At 38.9% G+C, this 13113-nt stretch overlaps 1 protein-coding gene across 1 annotated transcript in view; it reads right to left on the reverse strand.

Moving 5' to 3' along the window:
• Nucleotides 1-13113, reverse strand: part of zfhx3b (zinc finger homeobox 3b) — a 154735-nt gene that overhangs the window by 16322 nt on the left and 125300 nt on the right. The window contains exon 6 of the mRNA XM_088412590.1: nt 10445-10552. Within this exon, the coding sequence (XP_088268716.1) occupies nt 10445-10552 (108 nt within the window). The remainder of the gene's footprint in view (nt 1-10444; nt 10553-13113) is intronic.

Here is a 13113-nt window from a genome sequence, read left to right on the forward strand (position 1 = left end):
AACTCCTTACAGCGTTACAGAAAGAAGAAAATAGAAGTGGCACAAAGTGAATCATCACACTTAAACGCTCAGTTAAGCTGGAGCTTACACAGGACCCGAACTAAGAGACAGCATGAGGAGCGCTACAAATTCACAGTGGAACATAAGGAAGTGCCTTGCTACCCACTAACAAGCCCATAAAGAGTTAAAATTGCCCTGATTTGTACAGTCCTAGAAGGGCAAATTGAGAACAGAGGGCACTGCTAGGGTGGGGTGGTTTGGCAGGGGGTCAGGTTAAGCGGGGCTGACCATGCTCTCGCTCCAGACATTAAAATGTCACCTCCAATCAGGAGGAGTTGAGCTGATTACCCAGTGGGGAACCTGGCTTTGGATAACGCCGCCTGCTAGATCTCCCAGAGACACCAGGATCAGTCACCGAGGCCCTGTTCGAGTCCACTCACAGCCAATCCCATTAAACACATCCACCTATAAACAATGGGAATGTTAAACAAAAGGAGACTCCTATTCCTGACAGTAACCCACCACTAAGTCAGGGCACCGCCCTCGCCAAATTCCCCATCAGCACTACCGCGGTACTCTCCACCTTGGTAATCTTTTGTGGCGACAACAAAGGCAAGCAGTGGTTGTTAGTCCACATTATTTGGTAAAAACAACTCATCGCTGAACTAGAAACCAGATGAGAGAGGATTTATGAACACATTCCCTAATTTCACTGTGAATAATGCATGAATCTTAATGGCAACATTCAGGCACATCAGGAAGGCATCTTGAGTAGGTTAAATTTGGTGCTGCTTCATTTCAAGTTAAGACTTTCAATCATTCATTTTAGCAATTCGATCTTTGCATACACCTGAACACTAAGTGACAATTTGCTATTTCATGTGAATACTGAGTTCCTGTTCTACTTGATAGACATTTCTTTCGCCCGGTTTTAGAGTTGAGTGTCAGGATTTGAAAATGGTTGCTAGAGGCATGAGCAACAAGAATGAGTTAAGACTCATAATTAGGAGAATAGGATGCAGGATTTAATCCAAGACGATTCCTTGTCAATTAGCATCAGTAGTGATTGTTGACAATGAGGCGTTGGAGAGATTCCATGAAGGTACCCCAAATGGCTTTCTACCATGCTGTGAGACAGAGAGTAGGATGGGCCTGAGGAAGCTTGCTTGGACACTGTGTCTATGGTCACGGCCATTAATTGCTTTTCTGTTAGGATTCTTCCAGTCAAACGCCATCACCAGCACCATGACTAACATCCAACTACTATGTATCCCGTTTGCCCTCGCGGAGAGGAGGATGAAAATAAATGACCGTCAAAATGAAGAAGATGGAGTGTTGAAAACAGTTGGATGTCGGTATCCGAGTGGCGTTTTGCACATTAGACACGCATATCTACCGTACAATATGAACAGATGGTCACAACCAATGGCCGCAACATTGACACCAGATAGAGAATTGCACCACTATATCATTTAAAGAGCATTGACAAAAGGGAGCAGGAAGAAGACTGAGCTTCTTGACGTGTGCGAATAAAACGATACCGGCGAAGAGAATATGCAAATAATTTGAGATATTTTAGAACTACAGTTGATCTTGAGTATGCACACCTATGTTTTTGGGTACTCTGCTGAATTATTAGATACAGAACAACCATCTTTAAAAAAGCTCTTCTGACAGTTTGACAGTGCGGCACCTTGTTTGAAAGCACAAACGTCACAGCCAGAATGAGTCAATTAGATGATTATTAATTCATGCCCCTTTTCCATGAACCAGAGGCTTTTGTGCTGTTGAGTCCCATAAGTGGATTGGACGTTGGCATCTTGTCTCACCTCTCACATGGCTGCAGTGCCTTATTGAGGCAGCGTGTAGACTGTGAGGCACATTGCAAACACGTCAGGAGCCTGGTTGTTCCTTCAAGAGGCGCAAGGAACAAAGCGTGCTGACTGAAGGATCGGAAACGGGCCATCTGACGACGAAATCCATCAGGGCAATCACAGCCGCCATCAATCTACTTGGCCCTCTGGCGACAACATGACTCAGGTGGTAAATCCATTACTGTTTAGTATTTGAAAAGTTGCTTGTTCAACTCCTGTAAGCGGCAGAGTAAAGTTGTATCTAGTTGCCTCCAATACACTACCATCAGTGTGTGAAAGAGACTTCAAAGACCTGAAATCCCATGAATTAGGGATCTTCAATCAAAATATGGGAGAGATTTGATTGCATAGGTTTGGATAGACACACATTTGCATATCACGTTTGTTGGGGCATCAGAATCGAGTGGATGTTTAACATGGATTTACGTTTCATTTGGAAATACAGACACTCCTCTAAATAAAAACAAAATACGCTCTGGATGCCCGCTCGTAAGCTGAATTTGTAAGTTGTCAGTAAAGCAGAAAAAAAAATCCATGTGCTGGTTAGTACATTCAGAGGTGCTCTAACAAGGAAAGTTGACCCTTGTTTTTATAGCATCCTTTTGGGAGGAATCTCAAAAGTATACCAAACCCGTTCGTGTCATACACTTCTCCCTATGATTCAGTTTATTTGAGGAAATTGACTGGCCTCTCAGAATATTTCCTGCTCTCCTTTCCGAACATTTCCTGTTGAATTAAAATGGAGAGGATTGGCATGCAGCACATTCTCCCCATGTACTGTACAGTTTTCATACTGAAGCACATCTGGCCCAGCCCAGTTAGTTACTGCCCGGTAAATTTGTCTTTGCTGCTTGGGTCACGTTACACTTCGTTTAGCGAAATCACTGCAAAACAACTTCATTGGGCAACCCTGCACTACAGTGTCAGTAGAGAAAAGTCATACTGGGCGGCGTGTTTCTTTGCAATGGCAGCGCCAGCAATGGTCTCACAGAAAATGTGCTAAATACTAAATCTGACTTACAAGCAACTCTGCTAGTATTGCTGAATGTTTGTAAGTTGAATGTTTGTGTGTAGGGGAGTGTCTATACCATGGTATTTTCCTACTTTTTCTTAAAAGTACAGTCCCACAGATGACAAAAAAAAAAGATTAATGTTGCCTTCTGGAAGAATAAGCAAAACATTGGTCCATCCATTCATTCTTAAAAAAACCTTTTCTGAGTCAACTTTGCAAACTTTTGAATAAGCCAAACCATTCTGCAAATCTGTTTCCATCAACAACAGGTACCATAGAACAGAACACTGTAGCAGCACCCTTTATGGAAAAAACCAAACCAAAACAAAACAAAACAAAACAAAACAAAACAAAACAAAACAAAACAAAACAAAACAAAACAAAACAAAACAAAACAAAACAAAACAAAACAAAACAAAACAAAACAAAACAAAACAAAATAAAATAAAATAAAACAAAACAAAACAAAACAAAACAAAACAAAACAAAACAAAACAAAACAAACATTGATCCGTGATTAGTACGAATCACACACAATCTGCAAATTGTTTGGTAGGCACTTATTTTGAAGGTGAGCCTTGCAGCGCAGGACGCCGTGAGGGAAAGCTGGAACGTGTCTTTCTGACATTGGGTTTGCCTTATCACTTATCATTGTCATTACATAGTTGCTATCAACACACTGCTATCCCAAAGTCCTATTGCCAATTCAAGCAGAACGACCCCAATCTACAGTGTTCGCGGCCAGCATCTAGCAGCTATTAGCCAGCAGGGAATGGCCATATGACAACAGCACATCATCTGACGTCTGTTTCTTGGCTTTCTTTCTATACTTCTTTTTCAAGGATGTGGACATTGGGTGGTTTGTATTTCACTCTCCATGTTTAAAGGAAGAGAAGGTGCCCTCAATTTCACTTGGAGGTCTGTTTTTAAAGCAAACAAAAAATAGAAGTTAGAATAAAAAAAGTATGTTTATTTCATTAAACTCTAGTAAAAATTTGGCTGTTAGATTTTAGAAGCTCAACTTTAAGTGTCATATATGGCTGGATAACTTATTATTCTCTACATAAACCGATGGTTTCACTAAATGGGCTTTTTTTTAATAAAAGAAATGAAGAAAAGTTATATTCATTTTAAGTCTGAATTGAAAATCAATGCAATCAGTCCATGACTCAAATCTGTGATATTATCTGAACCCTGAGTTTTTTTTCTCTGCCCAAACCTGGATTGCAGTCTACCAATTCAATTTACTTCTTCTAAACCTTTCTTGGCTATTGAAGGAATAGAAAACATATTTAGACATTTTCCACCAGTAGAAAGTTTGAATGTTGTCCATAGTTAATTTGATAACTGATTATTGATTTTGCATGTGGACATCACATTACTAAACCCAGAGAACAGGTGAGCAATAACTGGTCCTTAGCTCAGCCTTGAGCTCATATAAGTCAATAGAAAGGGAAAACATATGCTTTAAAGGTCTTTAAAGGTTTAAATGCTTCAAACCCCTACAATGACTCAGGCTGTTCTCTTTTCAGGATATACAAACAATACCAGAACATTGTCTTTTCATTCTTTTTATTACTACACATTGTCTTAAATCTCCTTCCAGACCAAGAAATGGTGTAATTACTGATTGAAAATGAAAAATGGTAAAAAATGAAGAACAGATTTTTTTTTTAAACCAATGAAGGAAGCCCTTTCCTGTAATGTATAGGCGTCAGCCACTTTTCTTATTGAAACAAAATGACACAATTAACAGTAAAAGCAAGAGTGACTTGTGCATGACTAAGAGCATGGTCTCACAGTGGGCAAAATGATCATGATGCCATGCAGAGCAGCTATTAATTTGCAGGATTGTTATTCATCAGGCTGACTGAACAAAGGCATGACGTGGCGTTCACCTTTACAGGACACACAACTGGAGCTCGGCCATTAGAAAGCCTGCGCTACAACTCGTAAACACCTTGCTTTCAGGGGCTTGGCTGGCAAACAAGGACAATTTACGGCCTATTATCTTCAAAGACAAAGGGAATTATAATTTGAAGGATGACAAGCATCCAGAGGCTGCGTTATGAATATGTAAACATTTTATATTGCTTCGTCTCCTGATTTGTCTTACTACTTTGACTTTAACAGCAATCACAAAGCCGGGCTACAAAAAACGTCCCCTCTCGATTCGATAGTAAGTAACCACGAGCAGGTAAACAGCTTGTATTTGTGTGCTGTTATATGCAAAACAAAGCCCAATATTTGTCTTCTGCTGAATGAGCGCAGACTGCAATTCTTCAATGATGTGTCTAGGGGATGCTAATGACCATGTTCATTATTCTGCCGTCATGCAACATCTACACAGCAAGCCTGTGCCGTCCTTCAGAATCACACCTGATCATGCCAGGAACACATGGCGGATGAACAGGTGTTCCAAATTTGGAGAGGCATGCATTAGAACTGTCGCACTGGTCCAGTTGTGACTGAAAATAGCTGCTGTTGAAACTATTTACCACTACCGCATTCATACGTAGATAATGCATTGACAAGAATGATTGACAAGCATTATGTCTAGCTTATTACATGCCAAACAAAAACCAACATGTAACATTTAAAGTGTGCCCTAAAACAGTTAAGTAAAGAAAAACAAACATTTTTGTCTGTGCGATCAGCACTGAAAGCCATACTTAACGCTAAAATGTTACAGATGCAGGCTACACCATACGAACATGCTAGCATCGCCCCAAGTAGACACATGTGGGTGCCCCATGTTTTCAATTACTGCTGTCATTTGTTTTTGTCTCGTAAAAATGTCTGAGTGCATTTTGTACAAGACATGGAAAGTCCTCCGCATTGGGTGAAATCCAACAATTTGATTTGCCATCTTTCTTTTCACTGCTTCACATAAATCCAATGCAAGGTATGGAAATTATTCAGTGACACATGTACCCTTCCATTTGCATTTATCATAAGCATATTATGAAGTGTGCATGGGACATCGGGCATCATCCTGCCTCTCATCTTGATTACGTACTCATATGTGGAAGCACTGAGAACATATACAGCTTCATGACGAGACTGTCCTGGTGCTTTAACTTGTCAGATTGCTGCCTCAGCTAGGCTAGAGGGTGCGAGCAGAGCTTGCTTATGGCTATTCCACATATACATTTTTCATAGCCAGCATTAAAAAGGACCCCTTGAATTGCAACCCACATAGGTTGATTACACTGCTGTGGCAACCAGTGGAATAGTACTTTGCATCACTGTCTCAAATATATGTTTTTATATGATGGTGCTTTGAGATAAGAGTGACTCAACAGCATTTTGAGATGAGAGCTATCTTTCTGCAATTTTTTGTTTTGCTTTGATTTCAATTTTGATTTCAAACTTTTGAGAGTACTGTAAGGTGGCAATAGAGTCAACTCACTTGCCACTATGCAGCAGTTTGACACGGCGAATCAATCTTAAAAAAAAAGAGGCATCATGCTGCTTAATGCCTGCCAGTTGAAGTGTCACATTTAATGAAAAGAGCAACTACAAGTTAGGAGCTAGTTTTGAGACTTGAGTAATCATTTAGAAACTTTGTTTGATTTAAAATCAAAATTGCCTTCAAATAAAGGCAAACTTGCTTTGTTGAAACTTACTTGTTTGGTTGAATCAAGAAAGCTCTTTAGAAATGAATTTTTACTTTGAAAAACAGTGGTGCACATTTTGTTTATTGCCTGATGTTAGTGACCAAACCAGAAACTGAATCACAATCAATTGGTTTTAATATTTTTGAAGTCAATTAGAAAAAAACAAACACCTTTTGAATAAAGTAAATGCACACGTTCTCTTATTGATTAACTGGCAAGTTAATCAATATATTAATTGAAGAAAAACAAATAAATAGTACCTGAACTAAACACAAAACAAAAATTATATTAAAAATTACCAGTTGGGTTGCTTATTCATCCATACATTTTTTTAATAGCCGCTTATCCTCAGTGCTGACAAAAAAAAACAAAAAAAAATGCAAAACATAATCTAACCAATTATACCCAGGAGGATATCCAGGACTGGTTTCCAGCCAATCACAGGGCACACAGACAAACAACCATTCACACTCAGAATCCTTTAAACTACTAATATCCTTTAAACTACATTACCAATTTGACTGCAGATTACTAAGTTGGTAAACACAGTCGGTAAAAAGATATGGCTCTTTCTGTGCAAAACCTTATCAGGTGGCCAAGGCACACAAACCAGAAGAAACAACACAATGTCAATTAAACTGAATCAAAAATGCGGCAAATATAGTTTGTCAATCCTTATGTCATTAAAGCTAAGAATACTGTATGTTTGATTGACACTGACAGAGGCTTTCATTTACAGTATTTATAATGTGCTTATTATTTTAGCTGTAATACACACTTTCTATAAATGCCTCTCAAGCAAGTTGGTTGAATGTCTTTGCTACCACTACAAGAATAAACAAACACTGTCAACGGTGTCAGTAAAAAAAGAAAAAGTAATTTTTGTGAAGGCGGATTTTTTTATACAGCTATCACTAGACCTCATTAGGCAGCACAGGCGTACCTAATGAAGTGTCCGGTGAGTGGAGCTGCTCAGTGTAACGATCACACAAACCTGCCACATGTCTACTATGTTTGCAGTAGATGACGTTTACATGTGTCTGCATGCTTGCAACCAGTGCATAAAGGCATCATCTTTGCGATAAACACAACTGAATAATGAAGGCATCTTTCAAAATAAAATGACACGTCAGAAACATATGCATTTTGCAGCCGTTTCTGATGTACTTTTAAATGACTTTAATGAACAGCAAGGAGTCGGGAAAGAAGAAAGAGGAAATGAGATTGACAGTGGCTTTGCGCCTTTCTTCTGTGGCGGCTAATGCCGCCTGTTTGACAGTGACTGTCATTTGTAAAGGAACAATTGTGCCCTGCTCTGGCAGCTACATGACAATGATGAGAAGGAACACTCCAGTAGTTGTAAGGGTGAACTTAGAAGAAAAATAAATAAATAAATGACAAACGGTTGGGTGTCTGAGCACCTTTCAGATAACTAACAGCACGGCCAAGACATTTATTGGCCATATTGTAACCCGCACAGCATCTGTGTGCCGCCTGTGTAAACATCATCAGGCTAAACAAAGCGCTCCTCTGTTTACCGCATCCCGACTTGCCTTCCTACCGCGCACGAAATATGCTTTTCTGCACTTGCTTTCAATGACCGTTGTGTTCATCAGTCACAGAAAAAAAAAAAAAAAAAAAAGTTTCAAGCGCGCACAGGGACTCTTCCATTAAAACTACAGCTGTCTGCCTTTTGCTGACAACACGGCACCCAAACCTCTCCACCCACCTTTTCCCTGACATCAAACAAAACCTCAGGCCCGGTTCCCTAATGCACATGCTATTTTTAACTAAGCGTTTCTAATAAGCGGCTGGGAAGCTGTAAATTTTTCATATGCAAGCACATATTTCCTTTGTGAAAACACAGAAACACACTTATTTGGTGATTAGCGACTGACAGAGGGGAGGAAAGGAAGCCAATGCGCTCATATCAAATTGCATGCCTTTCAAAAAAGGAAGAATCCTAATGTGAGGAGTCGTCTTCCTGCGCACCACAGGTACGAGTGAATTATTAATCGGCCAACTCATTTTAATGCTTTTTAAAGTGCTTTATTTTGATGTGCTAAAACATACTTTTAGCCATATTCAGTCAGGCATGCATATCATTATTTCTCCCATCAAAGAAGAGTGTCACCCTTTCAAAGAGCACAAACAACTCAGCCTCATTTAAAATAGAAAGTTCGAATATCAAAGACGTTTTACAAAGACCGGGCTTCAAACGCTGATGAAGTTTTTCTTTGCTTTTTGTTATTTTTTGGCATGTGCAAAAAAAAAATAAATAAAATAAAATAAATCCAGGGAAAGCAAAAAGGTCTGGATTACTTTTCAGCTCTTAACCTAACGAGTGTAAATCAAAACATCAGTCAGTACCAAGTGCAGTCACATTAAAAAAAATAATCATAAAAACAAAAAATATATATACATATATTGACAGGGGTGAAATATCCAACTAGGCCTGCTCTTGTGTTTAAAGTCACCATGATCAGAGCTCTTGATCAGCACCTGCAACGGCACTATTGATTTGATGAAATTAACAAAAACTAATGTGCTAGACTTTGTGGTCAAACGTATTGGGATACTTGAATATATCACCAACAGGAATTGGGTAAGATGGCACTTAGGATGTTAGTAGAAAAGGTTCACCTGTAATGGGATAATGTGATGTCTTAGGAATAGTGTTGAAATGCCAGTTCTTCCGTCTGTTGAAAATTTAAACAAATAATACAGGACAGACTATTGTAGAACAGTCAGGTGCTCTGCTTGTAATTTATAGCATTATGGGACCAAGAACACGTTTTTTTATTTACTTCAATTTCCCAAATATAAGATACATTTTTTTTCCTCCAAAATGAAGGCCAAAAGTATGGATGTGTTCTATAAATGGTAACTTTTTGATTATATATTTTTTGACATAATTCGAGAAAGATTGACATGTCAGCCACGTTTGGTGAGTTTTGACGCACCAATGTGCATTTTTACAATAATGACCGCAACGGGACGAGCTAGAGGGCAGGCGTCAGTTGGCTGTTAGCAGCCAGTGCCTGTTGCGGCTAACAACAGCTGGTATTAGTTGAGGCTGCATTATTTTCAATAAAAGAAACGAGCAGACCGAACCAACATCCAAGTCCTTATGGATATGAATGTAGGAAAATATGAAGTAATTTGACAAAAATGAGCTTTATTCTGTTTCGCTATTTTTTTTACATTGTCACCAAATTGTTGGAACGTGCTACATACAGTAGTAGAGAAAATACCAGAGTTTAACGCACAAATTAAAAGTGCATCCCATACACAGATGTGTCCCATATTTGGGGAATTATGGTATTTTTATCCTTATATAGTTTGTCTGAAAGCCATTTTTTTCCAGATTATTTTTTCTGTCAAATATTGAAATCAATCTAAAAAAAATTAACACCGTCAGTGTATAGTGTACAGATAAATATGGTTGTCGATAACACAGAACATAATTGAAGGTAATCTGTAAAATGTGTGTATCGCAACAAATAGTGGCTTTAAATTTAAAACACGTTGTTGACTTGAGGCCAAGTCTCATTTCTACTTAGATAATAAACAACACAAACAGGTTTAATTCTCCACTCAAGTTACCAACTACAACAAACTGTGCCGCACATAAAATTCTCCCGATGGGATACTGCCCAAGTCAAGTGTGTGATCTTGCGCGGGAGTCCGTGTGTGTGAGTTTGCATGAAGGGGGGCGGTGCTAAACACACACGTGTTACAACTAGCACCAGCAGCACACTTGCAATTTGCCCTGAAAGAACGAGCTGCGTCTCCAGCCGCTCTCACTATATTGTTGAAATGTGCTTCAGTTAGGCAAAAGGCCATATGTGCAAAACTATTCAGGTGCGGGACCCCCACGTTTCCTAGCTCGCAGCCCTCCCCCCAAATTGAGTGTGTTTTGGAAATATTGGCCTTACCTGTCCCTTTGGTGAGATCCTTCTCCCCCCCACTTTCTCTGTCTTTGGTTTGGTCCTCCTGATCTGTGGTGGTCTCCCTAGCAGCCTCCACATCCTCACTCAGCTCTCCTGAAGGGGGAGGGAGGATGGGAAATGTAAATCACCAAGCCATCAGAATTGGTGGAAGCACTTAAAGGGACGGCGGCGTTTTGTTTCTATAGGAGCTCGCAACAATTACATTTGCTGACACACAGTAACGAGGCTTGCAAACAAAAAGGACACAACTGCTGTCTGTGTTCACTCTTTTGCCACAATTGGAAATATACTGACCGAAAAAAATACAGCGTGTATTTGTATAGACTGTGATTTAGTTTGTGTTTGTTTTTTGTTTTTTTGTCAACTTAATTTTATTTTAATGTGCATCATCCTGCAGGATAAAGACCAAAATACATTGTGTCCCTTGCTGCTAAGTACACATTTTCCATTTTGTATTGAGGAAAAAAAAATCATAAATATTTAAAACTCTCAGGGATTCGACTCCTTTTACTTTATTTCAAGTCAAAGACAGAATTCCCCTGTAACCATCTTAAAAGCCTCCGCTCAATATATCAGGCCATTTAGGTTGCGTCGAAGTCCAAACAATGGATATCCAATAATGACGTTTGTAAGTAACACACAAAGAAGAAGATAGCGAAAACAGATAATAAAAAGACCATCAATCACATTTATTTCCCTCCAGTGCCCCTCGAACATCCCCTCTGCCTGTAAAGTTTGTTTAAAAGTAGCGGTACCCTGCACGCAACAGAATTGATCCGACAACAGTAAACTAGGCCACGTGGTCAATAGGCCTTATCAGTTATTACACAAGTCAGCTAATTCTCAGCAAATGTGCTTAAATGCTTTTTAGAAAATGCTTTCGTGCTCAGCTCTCGACACTACGAGCTATTGACATATTGACGACGTTACAAGAGCCATACTGAAATATCCTGTTCAAGTATTCAGCCCCGCAGCCATCACATGGCCAGCTCGACTCAGCCCGCCACATGACTAGCCGCAGGAAAAACCACTTTTATGATGTTACATTATCCCCGACGCTCGCTGGTTATACCGTCAGTGGTCAAACACTACGAGCGCACGCCAAGAGACGTCATGAAGGCTTTGACACATAAATCATAGAAAAAATGTTGCTGCGGAAGATGCCTTTTAAATGACAACTAATAAATGAGCATGGCAATTGAGGAATACGAAAATAGCACTAGACCATCTCCAAAGGTTTCTGTTTTTCCCCAGATGGGTTTGTATAACTTCAATGTACTTCACTGATACAATTTTATAGTGATAAATGTGATTAAAAAGCAATATGTAACAAAAAGCAAAGCATGACCTATCAAGAATCTCTTTTTCTAACCAACAACAAAAAAGGACATTTGTATAGGGTCTTCACACTTGAAATGTGTTTGCGTGCACACGTGTCTGTGTGTATTATCCTAAGAAACCAGATTATGAGAAAAGGCGTCCTAAATCAAAAATAAGAATGATGACATTCAAGCAAAACGTTGCAATGTTAGCACAATTTACACAGTTAACAAATAACCTATGTATTATGCTTTTATTCTGAAAAACAAAGCTCACATCTTCCAGTGGCGAAAGTTGCTAACCAGTCAAATCTTAGTCTCCCACTCACCGGCACGACCCAGATAGTATTTGCAATGGAGCCCTTTGAATGCATAAAATATTATCGAGTTAAAGTTGTATTATTGAGGCCGCTCATGAGTCACATTGTCTTTCTCTGATTGGTTATTTTTATCTGGCGTGGTGATTTCTGGTATATCAAATTAAGAGAGTCACAGAAGCAGATTTTATTTCTTTTTACGTTCAAGTCTTCATGGCTGTTTTAACAAATGAGATGGATTTTTTTTGAAGAAACCGTTCATTAAAACAATGTTTCTGTTATGTTTCCAAAGCAAACCACCAAATCTATCCAGTGCAGCTCATCACCAGAGAGTGAGTCAGATCTTGAATACGCCTTCATCATAAGACATCCTCAATTTTACTGGATTTAGGATACTGCACAGTGTCTACGATTACAAAATAATCCCCAAGTACATTTTTAAGCATGTGCCTGTTTTTTTTCACAGACACATGTAGTGAGAGTAATTCTCCACCTCTATGTTATTACACACTTTGTAAAGAGTATGATGTGATTTAAATTTGCAAGGATAAGCAGCTGATGCACGAATGCTTTTTAGGCTCTTTTTCAACTTTTTGCACGTAATGCTCACTTGATAAATTCTCCTCTTTGTTTTCATCTGACTGTCAAACGACAATAATACGCAACAATAATTTTTAATATATGGGTGTTTATTTTAGAAGTATGGAAAATCGCCCCATAACCATTAGAACCATTTCTTATATCATGCAGTCTAATTTTACAAAGCTGCAAACCACAAAATACATTTTGTTTCTTTGCTAATTCATTACCTTTACAAAGCCATTTTGCTTTTTTACACAGCAAGGTTTGTACACACAATCTAGAATAACATCAATTATTATCATTTTTTTTAATTCAATTCCAGGAACAGCTTTATGTACATGTTTATGTGTAAAACTAATTTACAAATGCCTCAATTCCAGTGGTAAATGATTAAATCCATGCAGACCATAATTAATGAAAGGTCAAAAGTGGCCCA

This window comes from Hippichthys cyanospilos, chromosome 4, assembly GCF_059441005.1.
Source record: "Hippichthys cyanospilos isolate Australia breed blue-spotted pipefish chromosome 4, RoL_Hcya_1.0, whole genome shotgun sequence".
Taxonomy (NCBI): Eukaryota; Metazoa; Chordata; class Actinopteri; order Syngnathiformes; family Syngnathidae; genus Hippichthys; species Hippichthys cyanospilos.